Source organism: Phalaenopsis equestris, unplaced genomic scaffold (assembly GCF_001263595.1).
Source record: "Phalaenopsis equestris unplaced genomic scaffold, ASM126359v1 Scaffold000224, whole genome shotgun sequence".
NCBI classification, from domain to species: domain Eukaryota; kingdom Viridiplantae; phylum Streptophyta; class Magnoliopsida; order Asparagales; family Orchidaceae; genus Phalaenopsis; species Phalaenopsis equestris.
This window is the reverse complement of record NW_018164666.1, coordinates 1,310,874-1,335,032: the sequence shown is the minus strand read 5'-3', so window position 1 is coordinate 1,335,032 and position 24,159 is coordinate 1,310,874. Positions and strand designations below refer to the sequence as shown.

At 33.0% G+C, this 24,159-nt stretch overlaps 1 protein-coding gene across 1 annotated transcript; it reads left to right on the top strand.

The window, feature by feature from the left end:
• Window positions 1–5,937: 5,937 nt before the first annotated feature.
• Window positions 5,938–12,239, top strand: LOC110023384 (COMPASS-like H3K4 histone methylase component WDR5B). Its single transcript, XM_020722776.1, has 3 exons — window positions 5,938–6,757; window positions 11,450–11,762; window positions 11,936–12,239. Exons 1-2 carry the CDS (start codon window positions 6,086–6,088, stop codon window positions 11,741–11,743), a joined length of 966 nt encoding a protein of 321 aa, XP_020578435.1. The 5' UTR covers window positions 5,938–6,085; the 3' UTR covers window positions 11,744–11,762; window positions 11,936–12,239.
• Window positions 12,240–24,159: the final 11,920 nt, after the last annotated feature.

Sequence of the window (24,159 nt, the reverse complement as noted above, 5' to 3'; positions counted from 1 at the left end):
TAATGAAGAGTAATTATTTACCTCAAGACGACAAACGCGATACTTTTACGAATTCGACGACTTGACTATTGTTCTTTTGCCACTTAGAAAAGAAGATATAAATAATTATGCAGTTAAGTTTTATCTTTAAATTAAGTATTCTCTAATTGACATTTATTATTATAATATTATTATATTACTTTTAAAGTAAAATAACTTAAATCATGATTCTAACTTATCTTAATAACAAAGTTATATTATATAAAAAGTATATGATAAAACTGAGAAAAAAATGGCATGCATGTAAATCTTTCTAGGGGGAGCCACCATAGCAGGAGTAGATAGTAGTTTGTGTGACATACATACGCCTAAGAGAACTCAATGAAAATGAAAATGAAAATATAAAGTAGAAAGGAGCTCTCAAACTTGTTTTTTTTAAAAAAAAAAAAATCATTTATTTAATTAAAAAATAATTTTTTTTCAAAGTGAGAGAGAGAGAATTAGAAGGGTGCTTCAATTAGAAATATTTTCTGGAAGATGGGGAGTCTAGAGGTTATGGAAATTGGATTAATCACCAATTCATATTGTAGTACATCATTTGGCCAATTGGAAGGCTGATTTTAACCATTGAAGATTGATTTTATTAATTCTCTCATTCATTCTTTTTCTTGGAGTGAACTGTTTGTATGACTTTGTGTGTCTTATTGTGCGGATAAACTATTGTCTGTCATTTGGATGTTTGAATGATGGTCTGGATCACACCGTGTTGTGTGGGCAGCGGTGTGATGCGATCCATGTTCGTCTTCCAGAACTATAGAATCAGGATGTAATATTTTACCAAGAGATTGAGATATATATATATATATATATATATATATATATCATCCATAATATTTAAAAAAAAATATATATATATATATAGAAGGGGGTAATTTGCATAATTAAATGAGAGTGATTGATTAGAGAGAGTGAGGAAACAAAATAATAGGACATGAAGTAGGGGCATTTGCATATTTAATGCCCATTACTATGTATTTACATATCAAACATCTAAACTTTACTTTTTATGGTTGTAACACTAAAATTTTTCCTATCTCATTTAAAATAGCTCTATTCTAAATTTTAAAAGGGGAATACACATTTTCTTGTAAAAGTAAAGTGACATATGTAAAAATTGAGGTTTAGGGTGTTAGATATGTAAATATGTAAGAATTGAAAGGTATAAATGTAAATATTCCTATGGTGTGATTAAGAACATTTTTATTTTCTCATATAAAATTCATAATTCAAACATCAATCATTTAATCCATATTTAATCTCAAACTTGAAGCAAAGAAGATAAAAACACCAGCCTCCACCACCAACCCTGCTTTAAAATATGGTCCCATCTTCTAAATCTGTTGTTCTCGGTTATTTTTAGCATCTCGAAGTCGTCAACTTGTCTATTTATGTGTCGTCGTATTATTCCCCTATTTATCGTTATCTAACAGTATTGTGGCATGCGGCAACGGCGGCGGCCGATGGCAGGTTGCCGGCTGGGGACAAGATGCCGGCGAGTGTGTTTTAAACTCGATCAAATCGACCGAATTTTCAATTCGGTGAAAATGAGCTAAGCGCTAAATTTTAAATACATTGGATTGAATTTGTTCACAACATCAAACCAATTGGCTGAATTTTCTAAATTCAGGGATTTAGAATACAATACATTAACAATTTCTCCTAACCAAACAATAGAGAAAAATAAATAACATGAAGCCAAGGTTACTTTAATTAATTAATTTTAATTTTAAAACCAATTATTTTAGGCTACTTCAAAAATATTGGGTCAAATTTTCTTAACTCTATCTCTTATGCCTTTGATAAAGTCACATTATGCCATTTAGATATACTTGGTCAGTCATTCAAGTTTATAGGAAAGACGTCAACCATCGGCAACCACGTTGTCTGCCGATGAGGTATTTGACGATGTGGCGGCCGGTGATTGATTGTCCCGACAGAATTCTTTTTCCCTAAGTTAAGTTGAAACTAATTCAAGGTAGGCTGCAACTAACCAATTTATCAATGGTTTAAATGTAAATTGTACAATTGTTTATGACCTGCATGTTGGAAATAAAAGCATGTTTATGTAATAAAAACAATGAGCCTTTTAGACAAAAAAAAAACAAAAATAGTTTAATTCTAAGCTATTTTCTATGGAGCTTAAGAGTTCAAATTAGGGGCATAAACAAGTCATAAGAAAATTATAATTTTATAAATTGTAAGTCAAATATTTTTATAAATTATTGTTTATCATTTGAAAAATGTATATATATTCATCATAAAAAATTGATAATTTTATAATTAAGAATTCTTTTATTAGAATATTTTAATTCAAAGTTACCGCACTAAATCAAATATTTTAATAGCTTGTATGATTGAGTCCATGCTGGCTTGGAAAGTGTTATTTGGGTGACGGCCGGATTCAGGTCCAACTCAAAATTGACCCAACTCAAATAGGTCTGACTCAAATCGGACCCAAATATTATACAAGCAAAAATCCCAACTTGAATCCAACCCGCCAACCCAAAACGGACCTGGATAACCCGTTTAACATAATGAATAACTGTTATTTGGGTTAAAATTGGATAAATTTATGGACAACTTCAAGTCAATTTTAGGTCAATTTAGATCAATTATGAGTTAGCAAGTCAATTTTAGGTTGTCGGGTCATTTTTTGGTTTCATGGTTAACCCGAAAGCAGGGAAAAAAAAAAAAAAAACTCTAAACGAGTTTAGAAAAGTAATCAGGTTAATTTGAACCAGAATTTTTCGAGTCAGGTTTAGGTTTGAGTTGACGTATCAAAATTCGAGTTCCAGTCGAATTGATGTGTTGGGTCAACTTTTGACACCCGAAGAATGTAATATCTTTTATTGCGGTGAGTTATAATTGTTAAATTGCATTTTTTTTAGTTCACTTTATCACATTATCCCTATTGTGATTCAATTAAATTACATTAACTTGGTAGTTTGCAAAATTAAATTTTGCTAAAATGTACAATATTATATCTAATTTAGATAAATCCTAGTCGAATCATATATAAATAATGATATATATATATTCTTAATCTAATTTTCTTTTTTCTTTCTGGAATAATGAAGCATAAATCCGATAAGTTGAATTTACTCCCGAAAAACGACAATAAAGTTTTGAGGTTTTATCACCATTTTTTAATTTGCACATCTCACACTCAAATTTTAATATTTACATATATGACATTTTAGTGCTTTAAATTTATGTATAAGAAAATATATTTCACTTTTAACAAGTAGTATTAGTGCTTCATGTGTGTCGTCAGGTCCTCGACGATAAAGGAATGCATTATGATTTTAGTGTTCCACAAAAATATAACACGCACTCAGGTAATTAGTAAGAGGAAACACTTCAATTTTTACTTGAAAAACTTTAGAAAGGGGAAAAACCCACCAGATCTGACTCAGTTGAAATAATTCATTGTGAATAATGAGTACACATGTTAACTCTTCTTTCGAATTAGAGAATATGGAGTTACAAAGTTGATCATTGTTAATGTACAATAATAGTTCATTGATAATAGTCGTAGTCTCACTGTAAGGAATGTAGTTATCGATGATAGTGGATTGTAAGGTCGTAACCGAATGTTATGGAATCAATAATCTGTCGTGAATGTTATAGGTGGTGGTTGTAGCTTCAGTTTATTATATAGGTCGTATTTGAAAGCCCTGCAAGTAGTTGGTCATGTAAGCAGCAGAATGTTGTTTTAAGATCGTTGGTTGATTATAAAAACCGTAGTAAGAAGCTGCAAGAGTTGTAAGTCAAGTAGGTCGTATTTGGTCTCATAAGTCATAGTAGTGATTCATGATGACATTCGTGCGCTGCAATGACTAGAATTGTGAGCTACATGAGTTGTGAATCACATAAGTCGTAGTTGGTCACATAAGCCGTAGTGGTGAATTGTGATGACTTTCATAAGTCGTAAAGGCCGGAGTCAAGAGCTGCACGAGCTGTGGATCACGTATCTGTAGTTAGTAGCATATGTGTGATCTAATAAAGAGAGAGATTTATGAGTCCTGAAAAAATCACCATCTTTGTGGTGCATTTTTACATTATTTTCGGGAAGTATCGTTGAACCATATTTGAGGTGTGTTGTCACACTGTCATTAGAGTGTGTCGTTACATCGTATTAAGGGTGCATTGTAACACCATTTTTTTGAAGCTTCGTTACACTATATATGGGGTGTGTTGTTCGCATGATGCATTGTTACTCTGAAATATATTATGGGATTTCACAACACACGTCGTGATTCCACAACACATGTTGTGATTCAACAAAGGATTTCATCTAAACAAGTCAAGGGTGCCCGACGATGCTCGATAGTGACGAGGGGGCAGTGATCAATAGTAGTCAGTGACACTATAAGTGAGAGGTATCTGTCGGATCTACGATGTAGGAATGATGTTGGGTTACAACTCCTCCAAGCTCCAATTTTCTTCATGCTCTAAGTTTGCCTTCTCTTTAAAGAGGGGGTTACGACTGCTTATAAAGTTTGGGAGAGTTCTCCCAACAAATAAAGAATATATTCAGACCACTCAATCAGATGACTCAGAGAGATTCCCTTGATTAAATTGTGTTCGATGAACATTTGAGTGCATTAATGATATTAGAATTGAGTGATATTGGACTTGTTAGATTAGTCTAGCTTAGTCATTTGATTTGAATATAAATTGTCAGATTTAGAATCTGCTTGACCATTCAATTAAGCACTGAAAACTTCCAAAAAACAAATTAATGACTTGATTTGGGCTTACTTTGACTTGGATCAGACCAATTTTTGAACCGTTGAGTCTGTATCATCGAGCTGTTAAGTTTGACCGTAGGTTTGCTAAAATCAGAGTTCTTTAATCAAAATTTGAATGTTCATTGCTCAAACAATGCATCAAAATTCCTGTCGTGCCTTGAGATTTTTGTCGGACAACAGAAATTTGTTGATGGGGATATGAGTGCTATTTTTGATATAATATTAAAGATTTTAGACCTATGTATGTAAATATGAAAGCTTGGTTGTGAGATATGTAAATACATAAGAATTGTTTGCTATAAATGCAAATGACCTTTTTTTATAATTTTAAAATATTTAAAATTATGAAAAGTTTTAGTTGACCATTAAGAGCACTTTTTGAGCGATTTTTCATCATATTTCTATTTGGCTACACTTCCATATTATTTTTTGAAAATGTTTGTGGTGCAGGTATTGTTTTTATGTAATTAGTGAGTAATAATTATAATAAAAAAATATTATTTACTTTTAAAAAAATAGTATTTATAATAACTTTTTCTTAAATTCTATTAACGAATAAGTAAAAATTGCCAAATGAGTTGACAAAATTTAATTTATTAAATTATTTACCAAATAAGTAAAAATCGCCAAATAATTCGACAAATTTTAATTGAATTTATTAAATTAATTATCGACTAATTATTACAGTTTAACCTTCTTCAGTTAAAGTTTAATTCATCCCTAAAATTTGTTAATAATATGCTATTTGAATGTACCGATATAGCGAGCTCAGGCTCAGCTTCTGTTCGGCCCGTTTATATTTTAAGCTCAAAAAGTGTGTTCGTGTTCGAGACGTTTGCTTAGCGAGCCGAACACGAGCCGTTCATGAACAACGAGTCGTTTTAATAACCTTAATCACGTAGCCATAAGATGCTAATGATTGGGACAAAATTTAAAAATTATTGTTGATATTAAAACATCATTTGAATCTAATTTAATAATTTTTATTTTATTTTTCTAATTAATATTTTTTATTGATTATAAATTTTTATGGACTTGTAGCCAATTATAATTAGTAGTATTTCGAGTCAAAATGAATCCGACTTGTTCGTATTTGATTCTTTAATTTAGGGAATGAGCCGCACACGAATTTGTTAACGAAACAGCCCAACACGGCTATTCCAGAACAACCAGCCGTTTTGACAGACCTAATACTGAATGTTAGTAATTTAACTCTAATCCGCTGATACAGGCCTAGTTACCGATTCTTCACACCACCGAAACTACCACCGCCCTCCGCCACCACGATCGCCATGTCCACCGCCGTCGCCGGAAGTGGCGGAACGGTACCGCCATTCCGGCCATACCGTCTGGCCCGAACACTGACCGCCCACACACGCGCCGTCTCCTGCGTCAAATTCTCCAACGACGGCCGCCTCCTAGCTTCCGCCTCCCTCGACAAAACTGTTATCATCTGGTCCTCCTCCTCCCTCTCCCTCCTCGCTACCCTCTCCGGCCACTCCGAGGGTATCTCCGATCTCGCTTGGTCCTCCGATTCCCACTACGTCTGCTCAGCATCCGACGATCGCACCCTCCGCATCTGGGACGTCCGATCGCCAACCTTTGAATGCGTCAAGGTCCTCCGCGGTCACTCCTCTTTCGTCTTCTGCGTCAACTTCAACCCCCAGTCGAATCTGATCGTCTCGGGTTCCTTTGATCAGACGATTCGGCTCTGGGATGTGAAGACGGGGCGGTGCGTCAGAGAAATAGAGGCGCACGATTTACCGGTCACATGCGTGCATTTCAATAGGGATGGGTCGCTGATTGTGTCGGGAAGTCATGATGGGACTTGCAAGATTTGGGATGCGGATAAGGGCACCTGCCTCAAGGTTTTGATCGATGATAAGGGTGGACCTGCGGTTTCTTTTGCCAAGTTCTCACCTAATGGAAAGTTTATACTTATCTCCACATTGGACAGTACCCTGGTATGTGCTAACCCTAACCGCTGTATCTTTTTGAATGTATTTGTTCCAGTACCAAATTGAGCTGCTGATATACACATGGTTACAGACTTACAGTTACTTTTCGACTTGCATTGATTATGGATAAGCTAATAGAATAATAGATTCTACTGGTTTAGATGTGTAATGCATTTGGTTGAACTATTGAAAATGCTCTATTAAGATGTGTAAATATTTCTATTATTGCAAGATTAGGAAGAATAATAGAAGTAGATTGAAGGTAACATGAATTCAAGCTGTTCAAAGTACTAGCAAAATATAGGTTTAGCATCTAATGCACCACTCGACAACGTTAAATGATGAATGGGTTTCATAAGAAAATCCAAATGGATTTGGTCAATGATATTGATGGTGATGATGAGAAGACCCTTCAGATATTGCTTTCCTGGGTATTGTTCTTGGCACTGGAATGCGCTGCTAATTTTTGTATATAGAAAGCAGGATTCATAAGAAAATCCAAATGGATATGGTCAATGATGATGATGGTGATGTGAGAATACCCTTTAGATTTTGCTTTCATGGATGTTGTGATTGTCACTGGAATGTCCTACCAATATTTGTATATAGAAAACAATGGTTATTTTTATTTATTTGTGATGCTTATATAATCTTCAGGATTCAATTACAGCTTTGTTTTAGAAGCCAATTGTTTAAGATAGGAATGATAGCCAGTTGCTTCGCTCAATGTGTTTAGTTGGTATGCTTTTCCAGACAATTTGTTTTTTCTTTAGAGGTCTTAATTTAAAGTTGGATATGATGTTTAATGGTGTTAATGAAGGTTCCATTTTAGTGAGGCCTTGGTCCCAAAAAATTGCACACCGAAAATTGTTTCTTTTTTTTTTCATTCTTTTCGTTGATAGCATGATTTTGTTCAGGAAGATGCTCTTATACTTTGCTATCTATTGAAATTTTGTCGGATAGAATGATGGAAGCTTTAATTTTAGGAAAAAATGATCAAAATAGTTCTTGTAAAAGGAAACATAACGGTATGAATTGAAATGATAGAATTATCTCAGTACTATCCTGCATTTACATGCTACATATCACCTGAAAATTCTTGCATGGTTTGAACTATGTCTTTGTGTGTGTGTGTTTATCTTGCCTGATTTTTGTCGAGCATGAAATGGACTTGATCCTTACTATGTTTGAATAGAATTTTATCTGAAGTTTCAAGTTTATGGCTTGACCTACACTAGCTTTTATCTGATATTTGTAAATTAATATCTTATGATTGAATGGATATACCCTAATCAATTCATTTTTAAGATGGCAAGATTTGATCAAATGCATTTTATTTTTTTGTGCTTAGGAATATATAGAAACAATATAGAAACAAATGAAGGACCTTCATATGGTTTTTATCAATCTTGAGAAAATGTATGATCGATTGTCATAAGAATTGATTTGGTGTATGTTTAAAGAAATATGTGCATCAAATCTCTCTCTCTCTCTCTCTCTCTCTCTCTCTCTCTCTCTCTCTCTATATATATATATATATATATATCTACAAACACCCACACATATGTGTAAAAAAATAAAAATAAATAAATATAAAAATAATATGTGTGTGTGTGTGCATGCGTACGCGTTTGCTATAGAGAAAAGAAATATATTTGAAGTGAGGTACTTGGTGGATGTTAATTGTAGATTATATTTTTTTGATAGGTGGGATATATATTGAAATTAAAACTTCAAAAAGAAAAAGTAGGGAACATTTTAGAAGATAAGATAGAATTAGTATGATAAATGTTGAGTATATTATATGCATTTTTAATGGACATGATATTAATAATTATTAAATTGTGCTAAAAGATCATTTGATACATCGTTGATATATGTTCAAATATGTTGAATATATCTCATGAAAGTGGGGGAGTATAAATTTTGATATATTTTCTAAAATTATATGTTTAACATAAAGTGTGCCTAAAAAAATTATGGTGTAGAAGTATCATGGACATTTTATGAGCAATTTCAAACTCTAGAGGTCTTGAAAAACACATGATGCTCCATTAAGAGTAGCAATTTCTAATACTCCATTTATTTTAGTAAAAGTTTTAGGTTTGCTGTTTTTCCTAATAAATATTCATATGAGATTACTTTACCATGAGAGATAATTGTATTCTCTTATTATTTCCTTTTAGAGTCTTTGTTGCACAATTGAAGGCTTTTGGCTTGGTATTTTGGAGCCTTTTTTCCTTTAGTTGTCCTTCATCAATACCAAATTTAATGCTATACATGGAGGTTACCTAAGGCTTCATTGATGAAAAATTTCATCTATATATGGTGGTTGACAAAGGCCACAACAAGACGTAGAAACAGAAGAATTTGATGGTGATGAAACTAAAATAGGAGCACACCTTTCTCCATAACATGTGCTCTACCATCCAATAAAAATACAATTACCCAAAGGACTATGGGATCAAGCACTTTGCTTAGCTATTACTTAAACTGGAACAAAACATAACACAAGTTAACCACTTATGGTAAAAGAAGCGAGATCAAGATATAAACAGTAATGTTTGGCTTAAAGAGTAGTTTTTACTTGATTATGCGAGCATTGACCCTATGAAAGGGCCCCACATCAAGGGCTACCATTTCCACCATTAAACACTTAATAGATTATTCTCCGCACTATTTTTTGAGGTATCAAATTGGGTAGAATAATATTTGTAGTTTTGTATGTCTGTAATTGTTATTTGTTTACTTGTTTATGGTTTAATCTTGTAATATTGTTATGGATGGTATCATGTAGAAAATAAGTTAATAAAAATAAAAAAAATTAGAGAATAAAATTTTAAATATATTTTACAAATTAAAACCATATTTCTATTTTACAGTTTTTATCATGGCATATATTTAGAGGGAGCTATTTTTTTACTTGTCCTACCTCCACATTTTATAGAGTATGGATTACTAATATGTGTTTGCAACTATAAAAAAGTAGAAGATTGTTAGCCTCTATGAGCCTCAATGTTTATTTGAGTTTAAATGATAATAACAAACACATTTTGGAGATACTAATGGTGTTATTAAGTATAAGACTCAATAGCTATTGTTGGATACTCATATCAAAGCTTTCAATTTGTCTTGTGCAAAAGCCCCCAAAGTATCTAATCACGAACAACATAAATTCTAGTTTTTTTTTTTTTATATATAATAAAATATCATGTAATAACTCAAGAAAAAGATGTGACTTAATCTAACGTACACTAATGAATATTTTATGAGCTATAAGTATCACAAAATCAAATTTTCATTGAAAGAATTGTCTTGGTTAAATCACACATATGATTTTAATTGTATGCACGATTGATGCAGCATGCATAGAGTTAAAATTTGTTTATATTGTTTACCATCCAAAATTCAGCATTCAATCGTTAGAAAACACATTCCATATATATAGTCGTAGCCTTCGAAGTACATGTAGTTAGCTGATTACTTTCACTTGGTAGAGTGCCTTCTCATTTCCAATGTCAAATGCTTACAAATGTCAGTCGATTAATTTGTGTGATACAATTAAGACATGAAAGTAGCATTAAATAAATTGGAGTTTTAAGATCTTCCCAACTAAAGGCATCCATGAACACCTACATATAGGTCTTACAGAACTTGTTTACCATCTGCTTCTTAGTTTTTGACTTGGATCCTTCTGATTTTATCCTTTGTTTATTAGAGACTAAACAAAATTGCGGCCATCATCTCCTCGGCATTACATTTTTTTGTTTTCTTTTTCAAACATGCTGACTACACATTATACGAATCTTTTTATAGTATTCATTTATTTCTTATGCATGGCATGCCACACAAGACACGCAATTTTACACTTTGATTGCTTTTAGACACTTTTTTCAAAATACAACAAAGCAATGTGCTGCCTTTTATTTATTTTCTTTAAGTCATAGAATAGGAAAAACTTTGCTTTAAGTACCGTCCGATACTTTTGAAATTGAAAAATAATATATTTTATTAAACTAACTACATTCCCTTAAAAAACAAGCTATAATGTTAAGTTAAATAATGCAAATAATAATGAAAAATGTGGAGAAGGATACTTAAAACACACGAACTAGGAAAGTTACTAAAGTAAATCATGTCCATGATAAAAGCTCTTAGATAAATATAAGCTCATCACTTCTTTTAATGTTAAACTCTATCTACACTTTTAAGGAAGAAACAGTTTTTATCTTTTTATAACCTCTTGTTCTATCACATATATTTTTTTCATTATCATTTCCACCATGTTCAATGTATTTGTTAGTGACTTTCGAAGATGATAAATAACATTTATCGCTTGGGAGTGAGTGAGAAGTTATTATACTAGAAAGATTAAGGGGTTAACATTTATTGAAGATTTGATTCTTGAAATTATGTTTAGGTGATTTTTCCATTTATAGAGGACGCTACAAATTTCATTAATAAGATAGATAGATTGAATGGGGAAGCAAAGGAAATCAATGCATACACTAAAAATGATTGTAGCGAATCTTGAATTTGCACCTGATGTTAAGTATTAAATGAGAATGAATGGAGAAGAAGCTTTAATTAAGCTAGCTTTGAATTGTTAGTTAAGGCTAGTAATCATGAAATTGTGCATTCTAATTTATTTTATGTTTATGTGAGCTTTTATAGTTTCTATTTGTGGTTTCATTGCAGAAACTATCAAATTATTCAGTTGGGAAATTTCTTAAAGTTTACACAGGGCATGTTAACAAAGTATACTGTATCACATCAACATTTTCTGTTACCAGTGGCAAGTACATTGTCAGTGGATCAGAAGATAAATTTGTTTATATTTGGGACCTCCAAGGCAAGAATATCATCCAGAAATTGGAAGGTCATAGAGATACTGTTATATCAGTATCGTGTCACCCTATTGAAAATAAAATTGCTTCGGCGGGCTTAGATAATGACAGAACGGTCAAGATCTGGATTCAAGCTGCCACTTGAAGCTTTATTTGTTGATAAAGTTAGTGAATCTTCTATTTTTTATTCATAATCTTCTTCTTCTTATAGAGCACTGAATATGCTTCATTAGTCAGAACCATATGTTTTTTCCATTTTTCTTGTTCCTGATTTGTCGTCGTTGATTGTTTGTATAATTTTTAATGATACTTTCTCTAATTTCCGTCTTATACACAGGTTAGGGATCAAATTTTCATCAATTTGTGTGTAGTTTTTTTATGGATAACTCGAGCTTGTATTCTTGCTTATACAACCGTTGACCTTCCGTCTGGTTTCTAAAGAAACATTCTAAGGAGGAAGTTTTACAACAAAGCTGGTAAGTGCACCACTATGTCTGATGTACACCTTAATGGTAACTTCTTGTTGTTCGTTAGTTTGTTGATTGTCAAGCCCGGTTTACAAAGCCGAAGCATTTGCAGACTTCTGTATTTTTCTTAATGAAGAAGCTGTAATTTTCTTAATGGAGAAGCTCATCTGTTGTTGAAAAATAGCTTGAAAAGATCTCCTTTCCTACACGCATACTTTTATTGTGAACAACTTCTATTCGCTCTGTTTGGCTTTATTATGTTTCTTAAATTTTGGTGTTTAAATTTTTTATAGTAAAAAAATTGATTTGTTTTTTTAATTTGACTGAATATCATATATCATCTTGGATGAAGAATCTCATAATGTTTGAGGCTCTCCTTGATGCCTTTTTGAAATGTTTTTTTTCGTACGGGGAGTCGGGTTGGCAAATTTTAACATTGCATGCTTATTTGAATTAGTCACGGCAAGGGCGGCAAACGAGCCGAGCCATGTCGAGCAAGGCGGTGCTCAAGCTTGAGCTTATTTTTATAATCTGAGCTTGAGTTTAGATCAAGCTTTTGGGATTGTGTTCAGGCTTGTGCATTTTTATAAAATTCTAGTTCAGAGTCGAGCTCGAGTTCTAATTGAGATTTGTGTTTATGTTCAATATTAGTTTTTGTTGTTCGAGTTTAGTTCTTGTTTGTTTCATATGATGATAATTGAATCATTATCGAACAAATTAATAAATAAGTAAATTATTGAGCTACTTAATTTCTATCTAAACAATTTTAATTGAGCAGATTAAAATTAGTGCTATAGTGTTATTTATTTTCTAACCAAATAAGATTTATCGAACAAAATAATGAATAGTATGGTTAAGCTATTTATTTTCTAATCAAATGAGCTTTGTTGAGCTTATAAATGTGTTACTTTTTGAGCTTATGTCAAACTCTTTATAGAAAAAATTAAAACTTAGTACAAACCTAGAGTGGCTTCTAAAAATTGATTTCTTCATCCTCATCCAGCCGCATGATGAGCCTGAGTTGGATTTTCTCGAGTCAACATCGTGTTCCCTCTACTGTTAGCTTTGTCTTCAACCCAAAGTGTGGTGAATTCATATTGGCTTGATTTCACCTAGGTTTGACTTTGGTTAAACAAGATTTGGCCTTAATTATGTTTGACCTGCTGGATAGACTACGAGGATGCTTTGGACTGATTTGCAGGGAAATGACTTTTTACACTTTGACATGCCATTGATTATTTATGTCATTCCTTGACTGGTCAGTTTGATCCCTTGCTTGGGATAATAAACTGTGTCAAATTAGTTGCTATCACACTGTTACTTATACTTATATTCTTCATAGTTAAATTGGAAAACATTCATCAGGCTATCATGAACCTGTGATGTGGTCAAATTCTTACATTGTTGGCGTTGTATAACATTATGATGTTGAATATGTTTCGCAAAATTGTAGTTGTATGGATTGGAAGACTGATTGGTGTCAGATTAATTTCGCTTTTGGTAATTGATTTGATTGCCAATCATAGTTGTTTTAGAGACAACTCATCCTTCTTGCCTGTATTAATTACCGTATTTGGTGAGCAAAATTAGCACACACAAGAGCACATGATTGCACGAGTAATTTAATACTTAAAAAGATATTATCTAAAAAAAAAAATGATTTTCATTAAATAACAAATAGAAATTAACAAAAAACTTTATTTGAAGAATAGAAATTGATAGCTTATCGAGTGAAAAGCTATTACAATTATTGGCTATGAAAAGTGCTGAATAATGTTAACTAAAGGCCGTTTTGGCATCACTTTTTAATCTTAATTTAAAAAAAAAACTCAAACTATTTAAAAGATAGTTTGCGTGTTTTCTAAAAACAACTATCGCAACCAAATATGTGTTTAACTCGAATCAAAACATAAACAAAATATAATAAAAATAAAAAATAGAAAAAAAAAAAAAAAGAAAAACAAGTGATCCCAAATGGGGCCCAAGTAATTAAAAGGAATTTTTAACTAGGAGAGAGAGATCTATGCCTTACATTTTTCCAAGGCATTTTTAATTGATTATTATTTGATAAAAAGAAATTTGTTATAATGGACCTAAAAGTGATTTCTACCATTCTCTCGAAGTTACAGAGAAATTGATTTACCATCATGGAAGTTAATTCGATGCATTAAATCAAAATAAATGTATGTATAGCACAACTTATATAATCACTAATCAAACATTTTTATCCTACTATGTGATTTCTCAACCATGTCAAACTCGTTTACGAAGTGAGTAGGGCTGTCAATTTGGCTTGTTGTTCGTGAACAGCTCGTGTTCGGCTCGTTAAACAACTCGTGTTTGGCTCGTTCGTTAAGCCTAACGAGCTGAACACGAAAAAATTCTTAAGCTCGAAATGTAAACGAACCGAACACGAACAACAGTTTGTTCGCTCGTGTTCGGCTCGAAAAAAAATTATATAACTCTTTATATAACAATATATTACATATATTATTTATATAATAATGTATTATATATATTTATGTCTAAGTTTAAACTATAACACATCATATCAATTCGTCTAATAATGTGATTTTGCGTCTTCTATTCTATAGAGTTGGAGTATGTTTGAATCTAACACCATATATCAGTTTTTCTTATTAATTTTGAGCCGAACACGAGCCGAACACAAACACGAATATTTAAATAGAGTCGAACACGAAGAAACTGTTCACGAGCCGATTTCGAACAAGAGCCGATTTCGAACACGAGCTATTTCGAACGAGCCGAACACGAGCCAAGCCTGAGCTCGCTCAAGCTCGGCTCGTTTACAGCCCTATTTGTCACTTCTCCATTTGCGTATTCAAATATTGTAACGGCCAGCTAAATAATTTCAAAAAAAAATTAAAAAAAAAATTGAAAGAAAAGGGAAAAATAATATTGAAATATGCAGCAAAAAATGGTCATCCGATAAATTAAATTAAAGGGATAATTACATGCAAATCAGTTGAAACATTGATATTTACATGCTTGTTCGTAGAAGAAAGATATGAGAACATGCTAGAAAAAATAGAACAAGGAAGAAGATTGTTCAATGTTTCTGCCTATCGCCATCTCCTCTTTCTTCCTACACTTCGACCGTGAAAAATCTTGCTGAAAAGAGCTCCAATGCCCAGAATTTTTTGTTCATATGTACTCCTCAGAGTTTCCAATTTAAAATCTATAAAATTCCCCAAAGTGCACTTCAAAATACTGATTCTAACACGATAATTCATTACTCTACCGACAAGATCAGGAAATAGAGATTTTTACACATGAAGCCCCAAGCAAATCCTATAAATTTCACAAAGACGCCCTGTAAGTATCAAACAAACAATTGTCTTACAATATCTACCAGTCGAATCCAAATCCCCCGGTAGATCGTCTCCAAAGAATAGAGCGTGTTGATTGAGGGAGAGAGAGAGAGAGAGAGAGAGAGAGAGAGGAGGAGGAGGATGTGTCTCGTCGGGATGAATGGGGTGTTCCCGGGCTCGTGAACTCATTTTATTCCGTAAAAAATATAGGTTACAAGTGGGAGATCCAAAAAACTCGTTTTACATGAAAAGACTCTCCTATTTATATAGATGATAGGAAGACAAAAAAATAAATTTCAATATTATCCTTACTTTAAAAATGATTAGTACAAGATATTTTAATCTTTTGTGTTGGTGTGTACTGCTCGGTATCTCGTCGACCGCCGGATCTGCTCTTCTGTAGTTGGGAGAATCATCGGGTTCTGGGGGCCGGTAGGAGGAAATGCGCTCGATTGATGGAAAAGGTGGCCGATTGGAGGGAAAGGCGGCCCGTCGATCTTTTGGGAAGCTGGACTGGATCAACATTGAGTTGGCTGGCTGGGAATTTGGAGTGGCCAGTTGAAGTGGAGGCATGTGGAGAAACTAAACGAAAATCGCTAGTTGGAAGGTTTGGTGGGTTAAAGTGGCCGATCGGGTGGTCGCCTAATGGGGAGAATTGAGTGGGAGGAGTTGGATGTCGGTCAATGGATGGCCGACGGCGGTCGGCATGGATTTTGGTGGTTTGCTGGAGCGTCCAATTTTAGTATACACACCAATTTCTTGTATTGCTTCATTTTACCAGTACAAGCGTCCATATCCATCACTTTACTAGCTTATATTCATGGAATATTGTTATTGGATTATAATTGGCATGTGCTGTACATGATCTGAGCCTTTTTAACTAAAGCCCATTATTATTCCTAAGAGACGAATAGCATAAAGTGCCCCTCAAGAATCAGATTCTGTAATTTTTTATTGCTTTTCTTGCTCTATTCTAGTGCATGAGGATCCTTGTTGCAGCTATCTGTATGATCATGTGACTGAGAAATTTCTGTTCCTTTCCCAAATTTTTCCTGTAGAAAATGCTCCAGAATTTGACTTCATAATTGCTTTATTATTGTGATAATGATAGGAAATTTGTTTATATTTTGCTGGTTATAGTTATTATTCTTGGTCATTTATCTGCTATTTATTCAGCCTATATTTCATATATTTCTGCTATAAATCACTCTGAACTTTAGGAACATTTTTCTTTTATGAAAGAAGAGTTATTCTGCACTGTACCATAATCAGTATTGTATTCCTGTTCCACTCATGATTCCTTTTTTCCAATCTTTCTTTTCACTTAATCCCAGTAATTTCTTCTATTTATTTATTTATTTTGGAAATTCATAAACATACCATACAATTCTCATGTATTTACAAATCTAACGCCTAAAATTTTATATTCATGTGCGTATAACAACTTGGTGTCATAAACGTGTCGCTTCACAGAAGTTAGCGATAGTGATATTTTTTTATGCGATGTTAAAGATTTGAGCGTTATATGTGCAGATATGAAATTTTTGGATGTTTAGATATGTAAATACTTGAGAATTGTGTGGTGTGGATGTAAATACCCTTTTTTATTTAGTGCACCCAATTTATATATTGTAATTACCTTTATCCTGTTTTCTCTTTGTTGACATGACATTCCAACTAATTTGACTATTTATATTGTGAAGTGATGTTCATAATAGTCTAGGTTTTTATATTAATTGCAGCATTGTTCTTTAATTAAATCATGATTTCTTTATAGGCCTTCTTTTTGAATTCATTTTTGCTACTTCTATAAAGCAAGAAAATTATTAAATTAGAATCAATGTCCTGATCAATATGATGAATTTTAAGGCTATTGAAATTGTTCTCTATGGAGGATTATATTAATAAATATTATTTTATTCAATTATTAGGACTATAATTTGGCTGCTTTAAATTTTAAATAATATTTAATATTTATTTAATTTATTTTGACACGATAATTATAATAAAAATTTTGATTGGTCACATATAGGGGTGTAAACGAGCCGAACACGAGCGAGCCATGCTCAGCTCGTGTTCGGCTCGTTTATAGTTCGAGCTCAAAAAATGTGTTCGGGTGTCGCCCCGTCGCCTTACAAGAGAGCCGAACACGAGCTGTTCACGAACAAAAAGTTGTTTTGACAACCCTAATCACATAGCCATAAGACGTTTAGAGTTTGAGGTTCTTTTAAATATTCTGAATTTAATAATTTTTTATTCTATTTTTAATTAATATTTTAATTGATTATAAATCTTTGTAGCCTTGTAGTCAATTAAATTTTTTTAAAATACTACTCATATATATATATATATATATATATAAACTTGATGAATAGTATTTCGAGCCCAAACAAGTCTAACACGAACCAACACATCTTTGATCGTGTTCGGCTCGTTAACTTATCGAACGGAGTTAACGAGCCGTTTTGACAGCCCTAGTCACATACTTCAAGCAAATTCAAAAGACAAATGTTCATCCTGATGGAAGTATTCATAGTTTCTTAAAAGTTTTTTTTCCGAATGCTAATCATATAAAATAACATAATGCAACATGAACAGAAGTTTATCTAGCAAGGCACATTTAATTATTCATAGTTGTACTAGATTGCAAAGAAGTTAGGTAAGAATATTCTCACCTTAGATTGACTAGCGTAAATTATATAATTGTTAGATTTATTTTTTAGACGTGTGTGTAAATTTCATGATTGTAAGGTTGTTTTTGCTAAATTTGAATTGAAATATTTATACCTAAATTAAATAATTATCTTATTCATATATTTCTGAAAGATATAAGTAAGGTCATAAATAGCTTCTGTAAGATATAAGTAAGGTCATAATGCTAAATATTATATATATATATACATGTAATTTAATATGCAATTGTAACTTGTAAGCAATCCCCTGACACGATATATTATAGAAACATGAATTGCTTTTACTTTAAAATAGTTACTGCCTTGCCAACATGTCATTGTGTCGGCCATATGAATGTTCTTTCTTTTATTATTATTTTTGTTTAAAGCTGACATTTTGTGCAGCCCTCATCAAAACTCAGTAGGTTTTTCGCCTCCCCCCATTAAAAATAATAAAAAAAAAAGACCTGAAACACATTAATCAATCTGATATCATTTTGGTAACTTGTGACTTTCGATTTGCTCTCATTCCATTTTGATGAATAATTCAAAGGGAAGGAGGCAAAGATGTATCCATCAAAGGGAGACACAGAGACATGGAGATTGAGAGAAATCTTATTGTACAAGTCTGAAAGGTGGAGTGTGACAATTTATCAAAATGATGTCAGATTGATTAAGGTCTTTCAGGTGAATATAAAATAGCAGCGGTGTCTGAAATAGTGACACAGACTTCACCCAACATTCAAGCAAACCCTTTCTTACTCTCTCTGTTTCCTTCCTTTTCCTCTCTCTCTCTCTCTCTTCTTCTTCTTCTTCTTCTTCTTCCTATGAATCTATAATGGGCTGGCTTCAGTGCCTCTTCTCACCATTGAAGAAACTGTGGCTTCACATTCATTCCGCCAAGAAGAAGAGTGAGTCTTTGCTTCTTATAACTAATTTCTTCATTTGATCTCTTAAATGAACATTTGCATAGAAATTTTTTTGTTCTTCTTTTCTGTCCTTTGTAAACTGTTCTTACCACTTCTTCAGTCTTCTCCATCACTTCTCTCCATTTCTCCATTTTTTTCAATGTGATAGTGATGATGTACTTCTCTTAGCTTTCCATGCTGTTCATTATATTGTTTAAATTTTGTATTGGAGGGGGGAATATATATGTATCCTCTGTGTCTCCATTTTTCTACAATTTGTTTAAGTTTTCATATGTTGTAACAGGAATGGATATATATATACTCTATGAGGATGTGAAGTCATGCCAATGTGAAGATGTGCATGTGCTATGGTCGATTCTGGTCGAGTCGCATTCGAAATTACTATCGCCTCCGCCTTAACCGCAATCGAAGCAATGAGAGTTTTTCGTCGTTCCCATGCTTGATATACATCCATGATTGGCATGCAATAAAGGACTCGAAGACTAGTAAGATTATAAAGACTATATATTGGTGATGATATTGTAGTTGTGAATGGAAGAAATGGGGGAAGTTGTTTTCATATGGTAATTCAACAGTTGTTTTGTCTATTTTGGGTTGTTGAAAGGTTGTGAGGATTTCTCTTTCACCAATCTTTGTCATTGGAGTGAATGATTGATATGTGGTCATTTATGTAAATAATTATTTTGAAAATGTAATATAAAGTTTATGGTTTTGTCTTCTTTTCTTTTTAAATAAAGAAGTTCATGTGCATGGTGGTTGTTGGTTTATAGGGTGTCCTAAAGAAATTTATTTTGCATTCATGTGCATCTTTCTCACTCTTATATATATATATTCATATTATCTTTTACCACACAAATCTTTTGTATTTATATATTTAACGCCGAATTTTCAATTTTTAGATACATATCACGTTAGAAAGTTAGAAGTGATAGTAATTTTGATGCAATATAAGAGATTTGGGGGGGATAAATGTAATAAAAAAAACAATATTTAGGTGTTAGATATGTAAATACATATAAATTGGGTGGTATTAAGCATAAAAAATATGAGCAATAAATAAAATTATTTTTTAGGACTAAATTCAAATCCAAATTATATTATGCTCATCTCTACTATGCTCAATTTTAACCCTAGTTACACTCATCAAAGCAAATCTAATAATTAGAAGATTTCAAAAACATTCAACTAAGAATATATATATATATTAGGCCCAATTTTCAGTACCTTTTTGACAAAATTTGCTCCATTATGAAAGCACTTAATGATGGTGGACATTTACACAAAAAATTTGAAATCTATAACCACTTTAACATTAACTAATGAGAAAAATATATTATGTTCGAAGTCCAGATTCAAGCTAAGTCTGGATAATGACTGTGATCCACTGGAGATGATCTTTTTTCTGCTCCACTCCTTCAAATGGATCTCAGTTGTTGTTCAAAAGCAAGCTGTGTTCTGACAACGACTGTGATCCATCGGAGGTCGTTTTTTTCTCATCAGCTCTTTCTGATGTTGCATCAAAAAATCTTTATTATTTTCAAGGGAGATTTTCATAAATAGCACGAGTATCTTATGTATTTACATATCTAACGCCCTTCTAGCTTCAAACACCTAAAACTTCTAGCTTCAAACACCTAAAACTTCAATTTTTGCATACATATTACTCTAGTTATGCATGAAAATAGGCATTTCACTTTTTAAAAGTTATAATTGGTATTGTTGATGTGTGTTTTGAAACTTTTTGGGTGTTATAAATGTAAGAAATAAAACTCTGGAATTAAATATGTTACTTTTTGGAAGAAATGAGTAGGTGTGTAAATGAGTCTAGTCAAGGTCGAGCCATGCCCAGCTCAAGCTCAAGTTCTGCTCTTTTGTCAAATTGTGAGCTCGAGAGCTTGGCTCATAGTGGTAGGAGTCGGCTTGCAAGATTGAACTAAAAACTCAATTTTTATAGGAGAAAATATTGGTGGCCGAAGGAGGCTGCAACCGAAATTAACCAGAAAACTAGCAGTAAGCTAATCACTCTATCTCATGACTCCATAAGCTTGGATGGTAAGCTCGTTAACGAGCAGGCTCGGCTCATTTACACACCAAGAAATGGAAAAATTATTGCATACGGACACCGCACGCATGCAGAGATGCATGCGGTGTCTGATCCTGACCGTAGATCACGGTGATCTACGATCAGGATGTATTTCGGTTTTTTTTTAAAAAAAAAATTAAGTGAGGCCCACCGAAATACATCTACGGTTAGGATCAGACACCGCATGTATGTATGTAAATACCCTCATTTTGCCAGATTCGAGCATTCTCATTGCCTAAAAAAATAGAAAAACAATTTTTTTTTATAAAAAAACAAAAAAAAAAGGCAGTTGTGTTAGGCCAACAAGAGCAAGAACACACGAGGATTTCAAGGGACACAAATTAATTATGAAATAGGACCAATATTAGATTTATTTAAAATATAAAATATATAAATATACAATATATATGATGAAATCTCCACTTCCCCTAAACCGAAAAGGAGAGGGGAGCGACAGCAGCATTAAAAACTCAAATCAGAGAAAGATCATAAAAAAGATTGGTAATTCTGCCGACAATTTTCATTGCATTTAATGTCAAACACTAATCACCCTTTCAAAAGCATAGATCGCAACATTGGAACAACTAACACTATTCATTCAACAAACACAAATTGCACCTTGATTTCTTTTTATTTACATCATATGTTAGTCCCCGAGACTTATTAAATTATGATTAAAACAGTCACCATGAAGAACTGTTAGAGCCAAATTTAAAGAATTGGTGAGGACTAATTTGAGACTTCTATAAACTCTGAGGCTGAAGCGGCCGACCTCCCATGAAGATAGTCATGAGACTATTTTGGAGCTTTACTCGTCATTTTATTCACAAAAGCACAAACTTGTCGAGCAGCTGGCATTGATAAAGATTATTAATTTTCTGGTTTTAGAATGGGAAAATTTATATGCATAACACTCAATTCTTGTTTATTTATATATCTGAAACCTCAACTTTTAAATTTTACGTGTATGACATCATATGCGTGCATGAAACGTTGTTTACTTTTTAGAAGTTAAAATAGTAATAATTTTGATGTGATATGAAAAATTTGAGCGGTGTAAATGTGAAAAACAAAGTTAAAAGTGTTAGACATGTAATTACATATGAATTGTATGGTATGTATGTAAATGTTTCTTATGATAACATGGAACAAAAGTTTGATAAATGAATTGAAAATGGAATATATAGAGTCCCACAAAGGCAAATAAGTTGGGAAGATGATGCCTGGAAAAACTGAATTTATGAGACCAACTCACTCCATGTAATCTTTTCAGTTTTCTACAAGTATTAATTTGATGCATCTTGAAATGCAACATAGCATGAAAACAGAATGAGTTTTTACACATATACCACAAGATTCTTTTGAATTTACATATCTGACACCTAGACGTTAATATTTACATTCCTAACACTCAAATCTTCGACATCACATAGGTTATAACACCAAGGTGAGCTCGATAAGAATTGTGTGTGGTATGTGTGCAAACTTTCCTAAAATTTGACTCTCACATGCCATAAAACGTAGCAGTATGGTTCACAAAATAACTGAAAAAAAATGCATTAAAAAAACTGATAGAAGAGAGTTTTAACATAAGAAAAAGAAAAATGCTTGAGAAATATAAACGAGTTTTCAGCATGCATTTGTGATGATTTTGCTACTTATTCTAACCCCTTATAAAAGTATTTATAAATAACTATCATAATATCCAAAATGATCATCAGATACTTCTTCAATATATAGCTTCTACATGAAGATCGCTACTGAAGCCGCTCAATCCTAAAGAAGCGATGATGCTACACAAAGCAGAAATCAGGCCATTTACATACATACAACCCAATCCCTGTGTATTTACATATCTAATGCCTAAACTTCACTTTTTACATTTATACCAACCAAATTTTTCATACGAAACCAAAAATACCACTATTCTAACTTTTAAAAAGTGAAATAAACCTTTTCATACATAGTTAAGTTGACATATATCTATATCTATATATATATATATATATATTCTAAAATGCTAGTTGATATTTTCCTTAGGAAGGTTAAGCCACAATGGGGTGTGCTCAACATCCTGAATAGGATTTGGTTTCTCATTTGTTCTAAAAACCTCACAATCCAATGGTGTTTTACATATAGAGAGGGAAATAGGCTTGCTGATTACTTTGCAAAACATGGTCACTTGGGGGTAATTGTTGGGGTGCATCCTGATGCTAGGCTTAAAGCATTAATAGCTGGGGATCCTCTGGATATCCCTTATATCAGAGGTCGAAATTTGCACCTGCTTTTCTATTAATGGGCAGGGGTTTTTGCAATGTGGTTTCTCCTACTCTGTTATACATGCCTGCTTGCTTGCTCTTTGCAGATTGGCTGTACAGGTCTTCTGTTGATGGGTTCTGCTATGCTGCTTTGGGGAACTTCTGTGCCAATTGCCCTGCCTCTTTCTATTAGCTGAGGAAATTGTATTTCCTTCCTAACTACTCTTATCTGTTTCCCTTTTCCCGGGCTTTCTGAATTTGCTTCCTCTGTTGGCTTTTGTTTGGGCTCTTATTTGCTTTGTGTTCTGTTGTGCCTTCTTGGCTTGGGACCTGCCTCCCGGTGGTTGCAACTACGGAAATCTGGGTGGCCCTGGATTGTTACATATTTTTCGACTATTGGGGGTTTTCACTTTTATTTATAGAATGCCTCTATTTTTCAGAACCATTGATTTTGGGTTGGCTAAGGAGATTTAAGCTTTACTGTGGAATGACTCATTGGTTGGATCTGGTGTTTCTATTTCTATTCTGGTTGGCATTGAGGGATAAAGTGCTTGGGTATTTCTGCTGCAGGTTCAGGGGGAATTATTGCTGCATACTGTTTTATATGCTTGCAGATGGAATTTGTTTGGTGTTGGTTCTCCCGGGCATTGGGTGGCTGTCGTATTGTCTCTGGTTAAGGATTTGATTATTTCTTCTCTATTTGCTCGATGTGGGAATTCTATGTTGCCTGCTATTATGCTGCCTATAAGAGCTGTTTTTGTTTTTTGGTCATGTTTTAAATGGTTTAGCCTTGCCCTCATCATTCGCTGCTGCTCTAGGA

Bases quoted from the DNA above. Each gene is read 5' to 3' on its own strand.
- LOC110023384 (XM_020722776.1), top strand. From the start codon at position 6,086: ATGTCCACCGCCGTCGCCGGAAGTGGCGGAACGGTACCGCCATTCCGG. The intron at 6,758-11,449 runs GTATGTGCTAAC...GTTTCATTGCAG, and splicing joins CCACATTGGACAGTACCCTG to AAACTATCAAATTATTCAGT.